This window comes from Trachurus japonicus, chromosome 1 (assembly GCF_045865225.1).
Source record: "Trachurus japonicus isolate A0001 chromosome 1, Traja_1.0".
Classification (NCBI taxonomy): Eukaryota; Metazoa; Chordata; class Actinopteri; order Carangiformes; family Carangidae; genus Trachurus; species Trachurus japonicus.
This window is the reverse complement of record NC_140907.1, coordinates 36,967,258-36,987,611: the sequence shown is the minus strand read 5'-3', so window position 1 is coordinate 36,987,611 and position 20,354 is coordinate 36,967,258. Positions and strand designations below refer to the sequence as shown.

General features: G+C 41.6%; 2 protein-coding genes across 3 annotated transcripts; both read right to left on the bottom strand.

Annotated features, from left to right (window-relative positions):
- Window positions 1-3,555: 3,555 nt before the first annotated feature.
- Window positions 3,556-7,076, bottom strand: cnrip1a (cannabinoid receptor interacting protein 1a). The gene is made up of 3 exons (XM_085786938.1): window positions 6,874-7,076; window positions 5,165-5,309; window positions 3,556-3,784 (listed from the first exon to the last, which is right to left on the bottom strand). The coding sequence occupies exons 1-3, from the start codon at window positions 7,050-7,052 to the stop codon at window positions 3,620-3,622; spliced, it is 489 nt and encodes a 162-aa protein (XP_085643064.1). The 5' UTR covers window positions 7,053-7,076; the 3' UTR covers window positions 3,556-3,619.
- Window positions 7,077-11,755: 4,679 nt separating this feature from the next.
- Window positions 11,756-20,354, bottom strand: fbxo48 (F-box protein 48). 2 transcript variants are annotated; one of them, XM_085792708.1, is made up of 3 exons: window positions 20,265-20,354; window positions 17,153-17,475; window positions 11,756-12,083 (listed from the first exon to the last, which is right to left on the bottom strand). In XM_085792708.1, exons 2-3 carry the CDS (start codon window positions 17,468-17,470, stop codon window positions 11,922-11,924), a joined length of 480 nt encoding a protein of 159 aa, XP_085648834.1. In that variant the 5' UTR covers window positions 17,471-17,475; window positions 20,265-20,354; the 3' UTR covers window positions 11,756-11,921. The 2 variants fall into 2 exon arrangements, with proteins under 2 accessions (XP_085648834.1, XP_085648842.1); XM_085792716.1 differs by having other exon boundaries at window positions 17,153-17,478; window positions 20,278-20,349.

The window sequence follows — 20,354 nt, the reverse complement described above, 5'->3', positions numbered from 1 at the left end:
AACCCTGGGCGGAGGGATACGTGAGTTGGTTAGGTCCAAATAAAAACTGTGTTTTTTCTGCACTTTGAAAGGCTGGAAAAAATTATATTATAGCGAACAATGGAACTGTGTCTGTGTCTTTTTTTTTCAGGTAAAACCTCTTTTAAGCCGCGAAAATAGGCCGTTTCTTTGGGTCTGTTCACAACACTGTATGTTGTAAATCTCTGGGCAGGGCTATTATGGGCTGGCGTTGCTAACAGGAGGAGTGTAGAGAGTCTTCTACTGCATTTAAAATACTTAGGGGCTATTTGTAGATCACACAACCCCACTTTAAAAAAAATCATACTATCCCTTTAATACATCATAATTATGATCTGGTAGACACAACTGTATAGGTTTACAATGACAACAGCACAGGTGAGCGTTCATTGGTTCTGTCTACAGGTTTATTCACAAAGACACTTTATTCCCCTTCAGTCCAACACGTTAACAAAACATCAAGGTTTCAGCACTGAGAGAAAACAACAAAACAAACTGAGCGTGTTGTTTGGCAAAGTGAATCCCAGACGTCGAGCACGAAAACATGGTTCATACCGGCTACTGTGCACATGAAAAGATTCAAACTGACCCTGAACGCCACCTGATGTGGTTTGATCCTCTAAAGCTGTAGCTACTTCCTGCTTTTTTGTTTGATTAATATTTCAGAGTGTTAGGCTAGGCTGCTAGATGTGGAGCTACAGGATGCACAGTCGGTTTGAATCCAAACATATGGCTTCGTTCTGGATAAACACAGAATAAGAGCAGCTCAGAGCAATAGATATAACATATTATATGTTATATAATAATATCTAGCTACTACATGTTATATCCATCGCTCTGGAGCAGCTTTATCATTTAAAGGAAAATCCCAGTTTGTCACAGTTTGAGCTCAAAAACAATAGCCCACTTCACCAATTAGCTAATTGAGTTCAACTGGATTTTTCCATTAAATGATTAAAAAAAAAAGTCAAAAATATCACATTTAAATGTTCACACTTTCATCATCCTCACACACACATACACAGACACACACACACAGTCAATAAATAAGGTAAAATCCGTCCTCTGTCCACAGGTGTCTTCCATCCTGGTCTTCTGTTAGCATCATGCTAACTGGGGCGCTATCTGTGGTTTAGGTCGTTATTTAGTTATTGAAGGAAGTCGCTCAGACTCGTTAAAGGAACATCTGGGTCTGGGTCTAAGGGGGCAACAACTGGTTTCATTTCTTAATATTATAATATAAATATCTACACAGATTTCAAGTTCAGGCACAGACGCCTAGCTAGCTGTTTGGTGGTTAGCCTAGCATAGCACAACGACTGTTAGCCTAGCTTCATCACAAACAAACACAAAGGAACAGTTCCACTCTGCAGCTGAAATACAGATTAAAAGTGACTGTGTAGCTTTAGCAGCAGTTAGCATTGAAGCTACGTCTGCTAGCTTTGTCTTAATTAGCCTACTCTGTTAGATGGTAGGCTAGCTAACCCATGCTAACAGTTAGCCTCAGCAGCGTAACCGTCTCTAAAACTCGCTTTGTTTTCATGTGATTTGACGTTTTTGTGTTTTACTGGTTTGTCGTTCCATTGTGACTCAACAACTCTCTGTTCTTAGAGTTGTTTTATCCATAAAGTTAATTTAAACATGGACGTTTTAGTGTTTGATCCTCTCACTCTGCTGAGACTTTGGGTAAAAACAATTAGAGGATTAGTTTTGATGGTTTTCATTATGTTGAACTTCCTCTTCTCTTTGTTGCCAGTCGTTGAGCTAAGCTAAACTAAGCTATGCTAAACTCATCGCCTCACTCTGGTGCTTCTCATGTATTTTTATTCTTCAGCTTTGAGTCACAGTTTTGATTTGATCCTTTATGGAGGCAGCCTACATTTGTGTCTTTATTATTCAATCAAATTTAAATTTAAACTACTGTTGGATGTGTATTATTATGGATTAATGCAACTGTTATGTGACTGTTGTTTTGACTTGATGTGCTCTCGACGTCACTGGAAATGAGGGTTTACCATAAAGGTTAAAGAAACAAAAAAGATATTTTCAATCAAATAATAACTCACTTCAATCAAAGAACCTTTTCAATCAAAGAAAAAAAGGGTTCAAACACAATTTTTTGGGTCTAAATTTTTTTTTTTGCAGTCAAACACTTTTTTTTTTGATTGAAATGAAATTTGTTTTGATTGAAAATACCTTTTTTTCCCCCCCAAATCAACAGTTTTTTTGTTTTTATTAATTGAATAATAAAGACACCTCCATAATCCTTCATCAGCTTTTATTTTCTCAACCGTGGTTTTATTTACTTCCTGTTTTGTGTTGAGTTTATTTTCCTTTCATTGTTAAAGTTGAACCTGATTCTGTTTGACAGGATGTTTGGACATATTGTAGATGATGTAAAGGACACCTGGACTAGACGTGAGTAGCTATGGATCGTTAAGGGAGGACGTCTGTAACGTAACGAGTGTCCCGTGGCCCCGCCCACCCCGGCTTTAAAGCTACGCTCTCCATCGGAGCTGCTCTCAGCTCTCGCACCAGTAAAACCATGAAACACCTGCATGTTAACGGTGAGATACCCGTCGACCGCTGGAGGGGTCGGAGGTGACGGTCCGAGACTCTTTTGTCTTTTCTGTCCCGTTGAACCAGCTGTGAACGCACCGTGTGCAGTTCACTGACCGGTCTTCTTGTGTAGGATTTCTGAACACGACCTACGTGTGTTGACCGTTTCCCTTCCCTCTGAGAAAGCAGCGTTGCAGAGTGCAGCTTTAAAGGGATAGTTCATCCAAAATTGAAATTTCACTCATTATCTCCTCCCCCTCATGTGGACTAAGGGCTGGGAGAAGTTTCAGAGTCCTCCGTGGCTTCTCTGAGTTACAGGGGGTCTCGGCGTAGCAGTGCATGTCCATATTATGACGGTTGCAAATGGATACCAACTGTCTTCGTAACAAAAAGACACAACAAAAAACATCCAAATACCTCCATGCTGCTCGTATGTAATGTCCCTCTTCTATTGAAGCCCCAAAATGCGAAAATTGTCCCGAAAAAAATTTAATAAGTCTGTATTTCAAGCTTCTCGAAGCTCCTCTTCCCGGTTCGTCAAATTTGGACGAACTGGGAAGAGGACAGACTCTGGTTCGTCCAAATTTGACGAACCGGAAAGAGGAGCTTCCGCTACAAACAAGCTTGAAATATAGACTTATTTAATTTTTTTCTGGACAATTTCGCATTTCAGGGCTTCAATACAAGACGGACATTACATACGAGCACTATGGAGGTGTTTGGATGTTTTTTGGTGTGTCTTTTTGTTATGAAGACAGTTGGTATCCATTTGCAACCGTTATATGGACATGCACTGCTACGCCGAGACCCCCTGTAACTCAGAGAAGCCACGGAGGACTCTGAAACTTCTCCCAGCCCTTAGTCCACATGAGGGGGAGGAGATAATGAGTAAGAAATTTAAATTTTGGGTGAACTATCCCTTCAAAGCGACGCCCCTGTAAAGACCAGCATAGCTGACATCTGTCCCCCCTCCCCGTCTTGTCCCCGTGATGCTGATGGTCAAAGTCCTGGTGCCGCTGGCGTCCTCTGCCGGGGGGCCGGGTCAGTTGAAGGCCTCCTTGTTGATCCACATCAGGGTCCGGGTCTCGTTGGGTTTGCACTCGTACTCGATGCTGCTGAACTTGTTGCCGAACTGGCAGTGCTCCCTCTTGTAGTAGTTGTAGTACTTGGCCTGCCACACCGTCTCAAACGTCCCCGCCTTGTTGAACTGGACAGGAAACAGGAAACAGGAAGTGAGTCAGTCTGCCATGTGACCAGTTAGTTACACACTGTTTACAGCACTGGTTCTCAAGCTTTTTTACATCAAGGACCCCTAATTGACACAAATTGGACCATGGACCCCCATTGGACAAAACTTTGAAGCAAACACCAGAAATACACAAATATTTGTTCCGAGACTGAATTTATTTATTTAATTTATTTATTTAAAAAGGACAGTGTGCAGTGACATTAAAAAGATGGCTGCACCAGATTTAGCGGAGCCGCTAATTTCCATCTGTAGTCCTGGATTATAAAGAATAAAGTTTTGTAAATTCAAATTAGGGCCAATGGTGTGAATTTTTGGAAATATTATACATTTCTGGAAAAAAAAAAGAAGTGGTACAATTTCTCCCAAAACATTTCTAGAAAGAAGTGGTAAAATTCTCAAAAAATAAGTAAAAAAACTTCTAGAAAAAAAATTGGTAAAATCTTCTCGAAAAAAAAAAGTTTAAAAACAAAATCTAGAAAAAGTGGTTAAATTTCAAAAAATAGAAAAAGAATTTTCCAAAAAAAAAAAAAAAAAAACGTTTAATAATTCTAGAAAAAATTGTAAAATATCAAGAAAAAGTTGGGGACCCCCTTGAACCCTCTCAAGGACCCCTGGGGGTCCCCGGACCCCACGTTGAGAACCACTGGTTAACAGTATATGTCTTCATCTTGCTTTACTGGCATCATTAATGCCTATGACCTTTGCATTTTCCGCAAGGGTAATAATAATCCCTATAGTCATAGCAGTAGGTTTGTTACCTTTAATTGTCGGTGCAAGCTGTTTTTAGAACGGCGGAGCAGAGCCGTGAGCTGCTCAGAGCTACGCTACGGAGGCTCATTATGGGATTTCTTGGTTTCCCTCATCAAACTCATCAAATACACAATCCAACAACTCCACAACGCTCTGGTGGACAAGTTGTGAGCTGCACATTCACCACGCTATGAGATAATAACACAACGTTACCACACAGAGTTGTTGTAGAGGGAAATACAGAGACTGATGATGAAAAACTGTCCCTGAAGGCAACGCGCATCAGCTGGTTTTGCATGAATTTCCCTCCAAAACAACTCTGTGTGGTAACGTTGTGTTATTATCTCATAGCGTGGTGAATGTGCAGCTCACAACTTGTCCACCAGAGCGTTGTGGAGTTGTTGGATTGTGTATTTGATGAGTTTGATGAGGGAAACCATGAGAAATCCCCATGATCCCAGAGCTGTTTTAGAGGTAAATTCATGCAAAAACCAGCTGATGCACGTTGCCTTCAGGGACAGTTTTTCATCAACAGTCTCTGCATGGGCCTCACCTGTTAAAGGGTAGTACGTTATATACCCCACTCACCTCCATGCTGACCTGCACCGGCTGCCGGTCGCCGCTCTTGGTGTGCGGGACGCCCTCGGTGTCGTACTGGCCGTGGTAGACCACCGAGTCCTGGTCTCTGGACTGCTGCTCCAGGGGGAAGACGATGCCGCCGATGTTCATGGTGCTATGGCGACAGGGACAGGACAGAGTTTGTGACAGGGTTCAATGTGAAGATTAAAAATCCATAATTATCCAAGACGTCGTGTAGCATCACATGACTTTACGAATTATAATATTTTTCCACACTATTGTTAGTTTTTTTTCCCGAACAGGTGTTTGCTATCATTTATTTCTATAAAGGAGTTGAGAGGTTGAGTTTGACGATGTGACGATCTCACTATAAAACTATGAAATATATGTAAAAAAAGATGTTTAACACTTTCTTTATGTTGGACTGACCCATTATTTTTCTAAGATGGGGGAACTGGTATGTTTTATGGGGTTGGACACAACTGAGGGACATGATCAACTATTTGGTAAATAATTGATGTAGGCCTATTTTTTCAGACTTTTGTATTGTTTTGATTAAAGTAGTCAGGAAAAGAAGTAGGTTAATTGCAATTTTTATAAATTTAATGATAAAGAGATTCTGGTCAACGGAGATACAAAACCTACTAAAAAAAAATGTTTAAAAAAAACATTTATATTCTTTTTTGTGTTTTATAATCCAGAGACACATGTTAACAACTGTATTAACATAACATCTGTGTATCTGCATTATACAACTGTACATCTGTATTAATATCTGCATTAACAACTGTATTAACATCTGTATTAACATCATTGTAAATAAGAACTTGTTCTTAGTTGATTCTGCCTGGTTAAATAAAGGTTAAATAAAAAACAAAACATCTGTATTAACATCTGTATTAATATCTGTATTAATATCTGCATTACATCTGTATCAATATCTGCATTAACATCTGTATTAACATAACATCTGTATCTGCATTAACAGCTGTATTACCATCTGTATTAATATCAGTATTAACATGTATTGATATTGTCACTAACATGTGTATCAACATGTGTATTAACATCTGTATCAATATCTGCATTGACAACTGTATTATCATCTGTATTAATACAGATGATAATACAGTTGTTAATAGCAGTATTAACATCTGTATTGATATCTACACTAACATCTGTATTAACAAAACATCTGTATTAATATCTGAATTAATATCTACATTAACATCTGTTTTAACATCATTAACATCTGTATTAACATCTGGACACTAGACCACACCTGGATCTGACACACCTGACGCCGGGCACGTGGCCCAGCTCCCCCCTCCCTCCTCTTCTGACGCGTCAACGTCATCATTAGGCCTATACAGACTTTATCGATCATTTATTTATGTATTTATTTAATTGGACCTGATCAGCTGATCGATCGGACTCGGTGACGTCACTGAAACCGATCCAGAGAGAGAGAGAGAGAGAGAGAGAGAGAGAGAGAGAGAGAGAGAGAGAAAAACCTCCTCGTGTTTAATTATTGAGGCGGTGTCAGGTGGAGGAGGAGAGGGGAGGAGGAAGAGGCCTGGCTGCTCCTCTGCTGCTTCTAGATCCACACCAAACCCCCTAAACCCTCTAAACCCCCCTCCCTCACCGAACCACCGACCCCCAGACCCAGACCCAGACCCCCCCTCCTCCCATCCCTCCCCCTCCCCTCCGGTCCTTACGTGGCCTCCACGGTCCCGGGCTTCATCACCACCTCGATCTTGTACTTGGATCCGGTGAGCAGCTTGATGGTGCGGGTCTGTCCGAAGCGGCTCCCGTCCACCTTGAAGAAGACCGGACCCTCGTTGGGCTGGATGCGCAGCGCGATGGCGATGCTGATGAGAGGGGGGACGTCGTCCATGGTTGTTGGTGTTGAGGCTCAGCGCTCTGGGAGGAGAGGAGCAGGAGGAGGAGGAGGAGGAAGGATGCCGTGATGCTGCGGAGTCAAGCTGCACACACACACTTCCGGTTACAGCCTTCAAAATAAAAGCGGAACCAACCAACCATCCAAATGTTTTCAGGAGTGATCGATCGATATTGAGTGATGAGCCCTGTCAAAGATAAATGTCTGTCTATCTATCTATCTATCTATCTATCTATCTATCTATCTATCTATCTATCTACCTACCTATCTATCTATCTAGAATTAATGAATGAATTGATTATTGAGGGTAGAAAGTAGAGGAGGAGGAAGAAGAAGGAAAAGGAGGAAGAGAGGAAGAAGGAAAAGGAGGAAGGATGCGGTGATGCTGCGGAGTCAAGCTACACACACACACACACTTCCGGTTACAGCCTTCACAATAAAAGCAGAACCAACCAACCATCCAAATGTTTTCATAAGTGATCGATCGATATTGAGTGTAGGATGTAAAGTGATGAGCCCTGTCAAAGACACATTTCTGCTATCCTTTGGGGCAGACTATCTATCTATCTATCTATCTATCTATCTATCTATCTATCTATCTATCTATCTATCTATCTATTATTATTATTATTATTAATCTTTATTGCAGACACAACAAGCGGTCCATATCAACAACAACAGACATGTTAAAACAGATTTAAGAAGGAGAGAGAGAAAAAGACATACACAAAGACATATCTATCTATCTATCTATCTATCTATCTATCTATCTATCTATCTATCTATCTATCTATCTATCTATCTATCTATCTATCTATCTATCTATCCGTGTTCATGACACTTCAACATTTTACAGCTTCAGGTTCTGTTTCCTTATGTTTTATTGATGGTAGGAAAGTAGAGGAGGAGGAAGAAGAAGGAAAAGGAGGAAGAGGAGGAGGAAGGAAAAGGAGGAAAAGGTAAAGGAGGAGGAGGAAGAAGAAGGAAAAGGAGGAAGAGGAGGAGGAAGGAAAAGGTAAAGGAGGAGGAGGAAGAAGAAGGAAAAGGAGGAAGAGGAGGAGGAAGGAAAAGGAGAAAAAAGGTAGAGGAGGAGGAGGAGGGAAAAGGAGGGAAAGGGAGAGGAGGAAGAAGGAAGAGGAAGAGGAGGAGGAAGGAAGAGGAGGAGGAGGAAGAAGGAGGAAGAGAGGAAGGGAAAAGGAGGAAAAAGTAGGAGGAGGAGGAAAAGGAAAAGGAGGAAGGATGCGGTGATGCTGCGGAGTCAAGCTGCACATATACACACACTTCCGGTTACAGCCTTCCCTTCAAAATAAAAGCGGAACCATCCAAATGTTTTCAGGAGTGATCGATCCGTGTTCATGACATTTTACAGCTTCAGGTTTAATTCTTTCTCACAGAGTTCTGTTTCCTTATGTTTTATTTTATTGAGGGTTAAATAATTTATTATTGATGGTACAAAAGTAGAGGAGGAGGAAGAAGAAGGAAAAGGTAAAGGAGGAGGTGGAAGAAGGAAAAGGAGGAAGATGAGGAGGAGGGAACAGGAGGAAAAGGTAGTGGAGGAGGTGGAAGAAGAAGGAAAAGGAGGAAGAGGAGGGGGGAGAAGGAGGAAAAGGTAGAGAAGAAGGAGGAGGGAAAAGGAGGAAGGAAGGATGCGGTGATGCTGCGGAGTCAAGCTGCACACATATATAGGCTACACTTCCGGTTACAGCCTTCACAATAAAAGCGGAACCAACCAACCATCCAAATGTTTTCTTTTTTTTTGTGATCAAATGTTTTTATTTATATTTTATATTTTCTTTTTCATTTGCAGTAGTGAGATCAAAAGTTATGTCAAATATACCCCCCACCCACCCTTCGGACCTTAACCATTTAATGGACAGAAATCATAACAGAAGGAAAACAATAAAAATAACAGTAGTAATTAGAGATAAATAACTAAATAAACAAACGTAAATAAACAAAAATTCAGGCAGGATTAATAAGAATAAGAACTGGACAGGGAAAGCTGCAATAGCCTACATCCAAATTTTTTCATGAGTGATCGATCGATATTGAGTGTAGGACCCATGTAAAGTGATGAGCCCTGTCAAAGACAAATTTCTTTCTATCTATCTATCTATCTATCTATCTATCTATCTATCTATCTATCTATCTATCTATCTATCTATCTATCTATCTACGGTATCTATCTATCTATCTATCTATCTATCTATCTATCTATCTATCTATCTATCTATCCGTGTTCATGACACTTCAACATTTTACAGCTTCAGGTTTCTCTCTCTCACAGAATTCTGTTTCCTTATGTTTTATTGATTAAATAATTGATTATTGACGGTAGGAAAGTAGAGGAGGAAGAAGAAGGAAAAGGAGAAAGAAGGAAGAGGAGGAGGAGGAAGGAAAAGGAAAAGGGGGAAGAGATGAAGGGAAAAGGAGGAAAAGGTAGAGGAGGAGGAGGGAAAAGGAAAAGGAGGAAGGATGCGGTGATGCTGCGGAGTCAAGCTGCACACATACATACACTTCCGGTTACAGCCTTCAAAATAAAAGCGGAACCAACCAACCATCCAAATGTTTTCATGAGTGATCGATCGATATGTAAAGCAGATATCAGTGGCACGGCCGTTTCGGCTAATGCTGTGTTCAAGGCAGGCTTTTGAAACCGTAAGTTACAGCTTCAAGTCACAACTACGACTTGGTAGCGTTCCAGGTAACCCGTAGCTCGTGTTTTTACCGTCCTGTTGTCTGTGAAAGTTCCCTATAACGGCCACTCGTAACTTCCGACCCGTGAACTCGTACCAGATCGAACTGGTATGACTTCACAGGAAGGAAAAACACAAAGTACGAGTTTCCTTGAACGCACCATGAGTTAGCAGCCCCCGCCCTTGTCAGGCATCAATTGGTCCTCGTGCTACGTCACCACATTCACGCGCATCCCTTGGCTGCACACACAGCCCTTCATGCCGTTCTCTCCCCTCATTGGATAACACTTGTATCCCACAAGGAAAATTTTCTCCTCGGGTTACAGCAGAGCAGAGTGACGGAGAGACTCGTGTTTAGGCTGAAATACTTCATGTAAGTGATTGCTGACGGAAAATAGGACTATTTAGGACTTATATTAACAAAAACATTCCACTGATATCTGCTTTAAGTGATGAGCCCTGTCAAAGACAAATTTCTATCTATCTATCTATCTATCTATCTATCTATCTATCTATCTATCTATCTATCTATCTATCTATCTATCTATCTGTGTTCATGACACTTCAACATTTCACAGCTTCAGGTTTCTCTCTCTCACAGAATTCTGTTTCCTTATGTTTTATTGATTAAATAATTGATTATTGACGGTAGAAAGTAGAGGAGGAGGAAGAAGAAGGAAAAGGAGGAAGAGGAGGAGGAGGGAAAAGGAGAAAAAGGTAAATGAGAAGGAGGAAAAAGGAGGAAAGGTAGAGGAGGAAGAAGGAGGAAGGATGCGGTGATGCTGCACACAGTCAAGCTATTCACACATTCCGGTTACAGCCTTCACAATAAAAGCAGAACCAACCAACCATCCAAATTTTGTGATCGATCCGTGTTCATGACGTTTCTCTCTCACAGAATTCTGTTTCCTTATGATTTATTTTGATTATTGAACCCGTGACCCTAGAATGAATGAATGAATTGATTATTGACGGTAGTAAAGTAGAGGAGGAGGAAGAAGAAGGAAAAGGAGGAAGGATGCGGTGATGCTGCGGAGTCAAGCTACACACATACACACACTTCCGGTTACAGCCTTCACAATAAAAGCGGAACCAACCAACCATCCAAATGTTTTCATGAGTGATCGATCCGTGTTCATGACATTCTGTTTCCTTATGTTTTATTGATTAAATATAATTGATTATTGACGGTAGAAAGTAGAGGAGGAGGAAGAAGAAGGAAAAGGAGGAAGAGGAATGGAAAGGAGAAAAAGGTAGAGGAGGATGAGGAGGAAGAAGGAGGAAGAGAGGAAGGGAAAAGGAGGAAAATGTAGAGGAGGAGGAGAAAATTTAAGACCTGTCTAAAATTATTTAAGACTTGAACACAATAATTCAACAAATTGAAGACATTTTAAGGCCTAAAATTTAGATTTTCAAATTTTAGACTTTTTTAAGACTTTTTAAGACCCCGCGGATACCCTGTTAATTGTCGGTGCAAGTTATTTTTAGAACGGCGGAGCAGAGCGTAAATACAGAGACTGTTAATGAAAAACTGTCCCTGAAGGCAACGTGCATGAATTTCCCTCTAAAACAACTCTGTCTGGTAACGTTGTGTTATTATCTCATAGCGTGGTGAATGTGCAGCTCACAACTTGTCCACCAGAGCGTTGTGGAGTTGTTGGATTGTGTATTTGATGAGTTTGATGATGAGGGAAACCAAGAAATCCCATAATGAGCCTCCTCCTCTAGCGTAGCTCTGAGCAGCTCGCAGCTCTGCTCCGCCGTTCTAAAAAATAGCTTGCACCGACAATTAAAGGTAACGAACCCACTGCTATGACTATAGGGATTATGGCGATGGGGACAATTTGACAAAATGTTGAACTATCCCTTTAAAACTCAGGTCAGAATCGACTCTAACAGAAGAGACGGCAGCAGAGGAAGGTTAAACACAGTGTACAGGTGTGTGTAGGTGTGTGTGCAGCCTGAAGGACACACTGTGACTGTGTGTGTTGCCACAAAAGACACAAACAAGTGGTTTATTCTCTTATCTCCAGTCTTATTTACACCAAACACTTCACAACGGCCCCGTTTCATCTCGCCATGATCGTTTGTTCTTAAAAAAAGTATAAAATAACATACATATGTACAGTTTTTAACACGTGTGTGACACCATCAGTCCACCATCGCTCCGTCATCGGTCCAGCTCGGCCTGCAGGATCTCCCCCCAGGTCTCTGCGTCCAGCGGCGTCATCCTGCGGCCGCTCAGCTCCTCCGCCGACCTCACGTGGCTGTAGCGTCCTCTCAGCCAATCACGCTTCACGCAGCTGCGGGTGTAGTTCCTCACCAGCGTCACCTGCACAGGTCAGAGGTCAGAGGTCAGAGGAATCAATCCAACACATAAACACACAAACAGATCCGTCATGGCTTCTCTCAGATGTAGATGAGCAGTATGACAGCATGGTGCATTCACTTGAAGGAAAAAAAAAAGGCTCTCTTTTTCATTGTAAATTTTTTAAAGGGATACACCAACATTTTTTTTTTTTATGTGTCTTGCCTCACTCCCGAGTCCATGACCAGCAGATATCAATCAATCAATTTATTATTTAAAGTGCAAAATCACCATGGTACATGGTCTCAATACACTTTCCAATAAAAACAAGTACAATACTAACAACAGATAAATAAAAAACCATTCGAAGAAACACCAGAGGAAAAGGATAAGGGGCCGTGTCCACCGGACGCGCTTTCAGCTCTGACAGCGCTCTCAGCGCTGCTTTCCCAGCGCTTAGCGCTCTCTCTCTCCCTCGTCAGAATGCAGCTGTTGCTAGGTTACAAAACGAGTCCTCTGACACTTCCGTGTTCCGGCCTTGTTTAATGTAAACACTACAACGAGTGTCAGAAATACACAATAGCATTAGCAGCAGCTTTTGACATGGACCCTGAGGTCGGCCGACCTTCAATACAAGTGATGGTCTTGATATAAACCGAGCCACGTCTCCGGTTGTGTTGCTGTCGGTAACGTAAGTCCCGCCCCTTCTTGATTCTGATTGGTCAGTACGGGGAAAAGTGACATTGACGAGCGTAGCGCTGTTCTAAAAGTTGAACAGATTTCAACTCGAAGCGCTCTGAGCGCCGCGACAAAAAGAAGCAAGCGCCCAGGGCGTTTTACCGCCGAGGGCGCTGAGCGCTGTGAGCGCCGACTCAATAGGGTTTGAATGTAAAGTAGACGCCCAGAGCGCTGAAAACGCGTCTGGTGGACACAGCCCCTAAAACAGTTAAAAGTTTGTTTACAATAATGACAGTCAATAAAACAATAGTAAAACACCAGAGGAAAATGCTAAAATAAGTTAGTTTTAATCAAAGTATTGGGTAAAAAGATACGTTTTAAGACGGGATTTAAAAATTGCGATGGATGTGGCGTTTCTAATATCTTGTGGGAGGCCGTTCAATAAAAAAGGAGCGCGGTAGGAGAAGGCCCTGCCACCAGCTGATTTTTTATTGATGGATGGAACGACCAGGAGGTTTGAACCAAGGGAACGAAGAGGACGTGACGGAGTGTAGGGAGTGAGCAGTTGAGACAGGTACAGAGGTGCAAGACCATTCAAGGCTTTATAAGTTAAAAGAAGAACTTTAAAATCCGCTCTGGCCTGAATGGGCAGCCAATGTAGTGATGCTAAAACCGGTGTTATGTGATAAAATTTACTTGTTTTCGTTAAAAGTCTAGCAGCTGAATTCTGGACAAGCTGAAGGCTCCTGGTGGTAGAGATGGGAAGGCCGGAAAAAAGGACATTACAGTAATCAAGTCGGGAGGACACAAGGGCATGGAGACACCGTCCTTTCCACTGTGCGTGCAGTAACCATGGAGATAGAGCCGTATCGCCCGTAATTAGCTTAGCTCAAACACTGGAAGTGTATGGGTAGTGTTAGCCTGCCTCCTACCCGAGCCAAAACCAGCAGTCAGAGGCTGATTTCATTTTAGCTCTAAACTCTGTAAATATATCACTTTATCCACATTTCAAACATGTTTAGGCGAGAAAGTAGCCGTTTAGATCAGCAGTGTGTCGTTAATTTGTCTAAATACCAGCTGTTTACACTTTTGTTCGGACGAATTTGGCGCTACTGTTTAGAGTTGCTGAAGAGTTTCTCTGATGACTTTAGGTGGAGGCAGGCTAACACTACCTATACACTTCCAGTGTTTGAGCTAAGCTAATTACGGGCGATACGGCTCTATCTCCTTTGTTACTGCACGTACAGTCGAAAGGATGGTGTCTATCTGCTGGTCATGGACTCGGGAGGGAGGCAAGACACATAAAAAAAAAAAAAATGTTGGCGTATCCCTTTAATAATATATCTTGACGAGATTTCAAAATCCCGTGAGAAGCTCCCGCCTGCTGGTAACGTTGAAGAGCTGTGGTCCAGTCAGCCTCCACCTAAAATACAGTCCAGCCTGGTTCTATGTAGCCTATAAACTACAGTGAGGACTGATTTCAGAATAAAGGCGCTCCATCAGACTGCTCTGATACTCTCTGGAGTTGCAAAATATGAAGCTTTATCCATTTAAACACAATGAACTAGATTTTTACATTATGTTTTATATTGATTTCATATATTTTTTCACAATTATAGAATGAGAGTGTGTGTTTTATTTAAAGCAAGGCTGAATATGAATATACAGCAGGGTGTTTATCATGTTACTTGTAACAGGAGAAACATTGAAATGTATTCGTGGCTATTTCATTTAGAGATAATCTGTCAAATTAATTATTTAACTTTGTTAAATCTTGTGGTTTGGGAAACACTGATTGACATTTTTACGCATGTCCATACGCACACAAATATGTGTATATGTCGTGCTGGAACACTAATAAACACTACGGCCGTATTCACACCATTTGGAGCAGTTGTTCCGAAACAGGGAGAGTTTTACATCAGAAGTTGGTTCGTTCGGTTCGTTTGGTTTGTTCGGTTCGGGTGTGAACACAACAATCGCGCATGGAATGCAGAACAAAACAGGCGAACCGAGATTGTTTAGAGGAGTTGGTCTCAGCTCGTTTCCATTCCAGCCCTGGAGCGGTTCGTTTGCAGTGACAACGTAATCGACACAGCGACCAACACAAACACACTGCACACTGGTGGTCTTCAGTGATTCTCAACGACGGGGTGCTTGGGTCAGATTTGGGCCGAAAATAAACACAAAAGATTCTAACTGGGTCGGGTCTGGGCTTCAACAGGCCCGTTGAGACTTCTCTTCAACGGTTTTTATTTTTCTCCTCCTTCCAGATAAGATTTCTGACCAGTAAGAGAAGAGTTTGTTATTACGTCACACGCGGATCGACCGTATCGACGGCGTGTCGCGGCAGATTTGAATTTAGGGCGGAGTTTTCAAAATCACTCTAAACTTCATTTGGCAGGAGGAGGGGAGTTTGTCGCCATGTTTAATTGTATCAAATGCTTTGAAACACTGAACCATTTCAACACAATTGCTTCATATTGATTCAGTGGTTCAGAAAGCTTCGGTTTCTCCTTCACTAGTGAACACAAACGACCCGAAAAAAGGATGCAACAGTTGTATCGGTTCAGTTGTTGTATTGGAACAAAACAGGTGTGAAGACGCCCTAAATGCGCTGAATCACTCTAATTACACAGTGTTCACATTTCCCCGCGATCTCACATCATCAGTTTAAAACAGAGACACTGAACCTCTCCACCAGCGGGCAAAAAATATATTGCAATGCACAAATACAGCTCTGGAAAAAATTAAGAGACCACTCCCAAATCTCTGGTTATTTATAGGTATTTGTTTGAGTAAAATTCTATTAAAATGTTTTTGTTTCATTCTATCAACTACCGACAACATTTCTCCCAAAATTGAAATAAAAATATTGTCATTTAGAGCTTTATTGGCTGAAAATGACTAAACTAGTCTAAATAAAAGAAAATATCAAGTCTTTTCAGACCTTGAATAATAATAATAATGCAAAGAAAACTTGTTCATATTCATTCCTGAACAACACAACAGGAACATTTTAATTTAAGAAGAGTTTATAAATCAGTTTTGGTGGGATAATGTCGATGTTTAATCCCAGCAGTGGTTTTTATTTTATAATCTTCCTCTAAAACCAGATGTGGTTCAGGTGATGACCTCATCAGAGTCTCATTAAGTAGAACGAGTTGTGTTTGTGTTGGTGTTTAAAAAAGAAAAGAAAAAAATGACTGTCATACATGTAGAGATGCTTTTAAAGGTGTACAGAAAAGAAAATTGAATTTGAGCCCACTCTGGGTCATAAAATTAATGTAATAACTCATCTATCAGACGATGAAAATTCTATTTTTGAGTAAATCCGGGATGAAAGTGTGTATTTTTTTTTTTGCATTGGATAATGCAGGCGCACGGATTATACGTCAGCCTGTACACGATTCATCAGCCACTGATATTGGATCCATCATCTGTCATTCAAACGTCTGAGACACACACACGGAGCTCGGTCTCGCCCCAAACTTTGAATATCCCGCCCGCTTGATAACGACCAATCAAATTCATTTTCCTCACTCAGGTAAACTCGTGTTGCAGCTCGTGACAACTCGGCGCGACAAACAGGACAAACGGCCATTTCTGTACACCTTTAAAGGGACAACGAGGAGTTTCTATTAAAAAAGTCTCACGTTAATGTGGATGAATCTACGTTACCACTCGTTAATGGCTCCATTTTCGATAAATATATGGTTTTGTCTCTATCGTTATTTTGTTATTTAAATTAATGGTGGAAATGCTGGTCGAGCCGACCAGCGTTTCTTTACTTTCGGTTTCGCGGACGCTCATGAGAATTACGCCGCTGAATCGCTGTTTATGGTCGGAACTACGTTGTCTAATGTCTGTTAATGTTTCATGTACTGTATTGTTAGTTTTGTACGTGCTTTATTGTTGTGTGTGTGTACTGTTAAAGTTTCATGCGTATTGCAGTCTTGTATATGCTGTATTGTTTTGTGTTGTATGTATCCAGGCTCCCGCAATAAGCTTTTGGTAGCTTCAATGGGAGACCTGATTCACACAAAGTACGTGTTGTATGTGTGTGTGTGAATAAACCAAACCAATTGAACTACGACGGTATGTGATCGTCTTTGAACCTCTGACTTTAATTCTTGATGAATGAAAACATGAGTCTGTCTTGCGCCGGTCAAAGAATTCTACGGTGTGCGCGGAGGCTCATAAATGTAGTGTGGAAACGCTTCGCTGTTTTCCAAAACTCCTCGTTGTCCCTTTAAGAAACATTTGTGAAAGTGGTCTCTTATTTTTTTCCAGAGCTGTATATATTTTTAAGCATCTTTGGGTTATTGAAAAGCGCTATATAAATTAAATGAATTATTATTATTATTTTTACCCACCCCTCGTGTGTGTGTGTGTGTGTGTGTGTGAGCTCTGACCTTCCAGGACAGCCCGTCCCTGCGGTCCCGCTCCACCTCCCGGTGGCAGACGGCCGTCAGCAGCAGACACTGGCCCCTCCACAGCTGCTCGCTGTGCTCGATGATGTCGTACCAGCGGCGGCAGGTGAGGGCGGCGCTCACCAGGCTGCGTGCGTCCAGCTCCCTGAAGATCCTCACGCTCATCTCCGCCGGCAACGCCTCCGCAAAGTCCGCCGAGGGCCGAGGGGGGGCGTCGACGTCCACGACGGGCGCCGGGGGCGACGGGCCGCGACCGCAGAGGAAGAGCACGGGGGACGACCTGGTGATGTCATGCTGCATCGTCACTGGGGAGACAGAGTGATGATAATAAATAATAATAAACTTTATTTATATAGCACCTTTCAAAAACAAGTTACAAGGTGCTGTACAATAACAACAGAAATAAAACAGGTCAAATACAATTTCCTGGCAACAACATAATAAAACCACCTGAGAAATAAAATTGGACTGCAAATTATAAAATCACCCACCCACAACAAAGTAATCATACAATAATGGTAAAACAAAATTAAAACAAATGCATACTTGCCAACATTGGGTTGTGAAAAATAGGGAGATTTTTTTTCATCAGTGTATCAGGGTTCATTCGCAGGTGTGGCTATAAATTGCCATCATTTCTTGCCTTGTATTTTAAACCTGAAGGAAACTTGTTCTGAAACTGTTTCTTTGATAGCCTATTCAATCAATGATTCTGTTTACCAATCAGGACAATGGGAAAAAAAGCAGTTGTAATTGTTGAAATGAAAACCAGAAGGCTGACCAAAGGTGGCCCTGTCCAGTAAGCCTACCTGAAGATGCATAGAATCTGTCAGTAAAGTCAGAAGGGGTGAAAAAGTTGAGTCACGAGACCCCTGTTGGGGGGTCTGGGGGCATTCCCCCCCACAAAAAAATGTAATTTTTAACACATAAATGAAGCATTCTAGTGTACTCTGAGAACATAAAGGGAACAGACTAAAAAAAAGAAAAAAGAAAAAAAGAAGCACATTTAGGTAGTAGCTACTGACTGAAGGCAAGAATGGCTGGAGTGACACTTAACATGAACTCAGAGCTGGTCTGGTGGGGGGCAGTGGCTGGTGGGCAAAAACTAAACTCGTATTTTAAATCTAGGGGTCTGGATCAGCCATTCAAGGGCCCGTTTCCTCTGCTGTGCGGGGGGGCACGTCTGTGGAGCGGTGCATCGCGGACATGCACGGAGGGGGAGTACGGAAAAAAAAAAAACGAATGTGTGCCGCCGCATCCGCTCGGACCAGCGGGTCCGCTCGTGCCGACGTCGACAGCGGCAGGCAACCGCAGTATCAACGCTACTGGTATCACTGACTCCAGTCAGTGACATGTCACCGGCTGGCCTCATACGTGCAGGCAGGCCAGGGTTGCCAGATACGGCAACAATTATCCCCCACAATCTCACTTGTTTCCTTCACTGTAAAATCGGGAGATTAGCGGGAGAAATTACTAACCGGGAGGGTTAAAAGTCGGGAGTCTCCCGCGTAAATCGGGAGTGTTGGCAAGTATGAACAAATGTCACAGATGTCACAGTGATGTCACTGGAGTTAGTCTGAGCCGTGTCATGTCAGGTGTCGTTATGAAGCTCTCTCTCTCTCTCCTCAACAATGATGTCATTTCCTTTGTATCAGCAACAAATAATAAAAGAACGATTTACATGAACAATCTACTGTATGTAATTTTACAGTCCGAGTCTTTAAAGGGCGTTTTCTCAGAAAGAGTTTTTCAAAGCTAGAAATCTCCACTTCAGCAGCACTTACAGACACCAAACCTTCCACTTTGATCCCTTTCTATATCCTGAAGGTTTTTACAGAGGGGATTGTTGATATATCATTCACAGCCTCATTTATACAACATTTTATTACTAAAAACAAGGCGAAATTAGATGTTTTAAAGGGCTGGTGACAGTATTTTCTCATTTACAGAGTGATAAAAAAAAAGAGATATCCAAAATCCCCTCTGTAAAAACTTCTGACTCTACTGTCAACAAAATAAAAAACATTTTGAAAGTAGCTTTATCCATTGTTCAGATTTCTGTTCTGGAAATGTCATGGTGAAATGTTAGTTTAGTATTTTAGTTTTAGTTTAGTGAAATGTTAGTTAAGTAGTATTTTTACCCTGTTTCCTCGATCTCTTGTTGGTTGCTGCTTTTCGTTTTGTTTTATCACTTTTTAATACAGTAATTCTTTGTATTATGGCTGCATTTTTAACTGTACACTTAGCACTTTGGTCAACGTGGGTTGTTTTTAAATGTGCTTTAGAAATAAACTTGATTGATTGATTGATTCTCCCGTAGTGTCTAAATCCTGTAGAGTAAGTTAACGTAGCTCTTTAAACTCAGACCAGTGAAAACACGTTTCTCTCTAACATATGGACACATTTTGAAAGTAGCTTTATCCATTGTTCAGATTTCTGTTCTGGAAATGTCATGGTGAAATGTTAGTTTAGTTTTAGTTCAGTGAAATGTTAGTTTAGTATTTTAGTTTAGTGAAATGTTAGTTTAGTACTTTAGTTTTAGTTTAGTGAAATGTTAGTTTAGTACTTTAGTTTTAGTTTAGTGAAATGTTAGTTTAGTGTTTTAGTTTTAGTTTAGTGAAATGTTAGTTTAGTATTTTAGTTTTAGTTCAGTGAAATGTTAGTTTAGTGTTTTAGTTTTAGTTTAGTGAAATGTTAGTTTAGTAGTTTGGTATTTTACCCTGTTCTCCTGTAGAGTAACGTAGCTCTTTAAACTGAGACTGAGTGAAAACACGTTTCTCTCTAACATATGGACACGTGACAAGAACCAGCTGGGACCACCCCGACACACACACACACACACACACCGTAAACACTACTGTGTGTGTGTCTCACGTGTATCTCAACATAAACAACTCACAGCAGCGTGTGTGTGTGTCTCTCTGTGTGTGTCTCTGTGTGTGTGTGTGTCCTTCGCCCTGCAGCTAACGGCAGCTCGTTAGCCTGTTAGCTTCTCATTAGCTAACAGCTCCGTCATCGCAGACCGGTCGGTTCTGTCCGGTTCTGTCCGGCTACAGTGGCTCAGAGCCGCGGTACCGACCGGCTGTGTTCCTACCTGCGGTCCAGTCCGGTCCAGTCCGGCTCGGCTTGGTCCGGCTCGGCTCGGCTCGGCTCGGTGTCTCAGTGTTTCCGTCGTGTCTCTGAC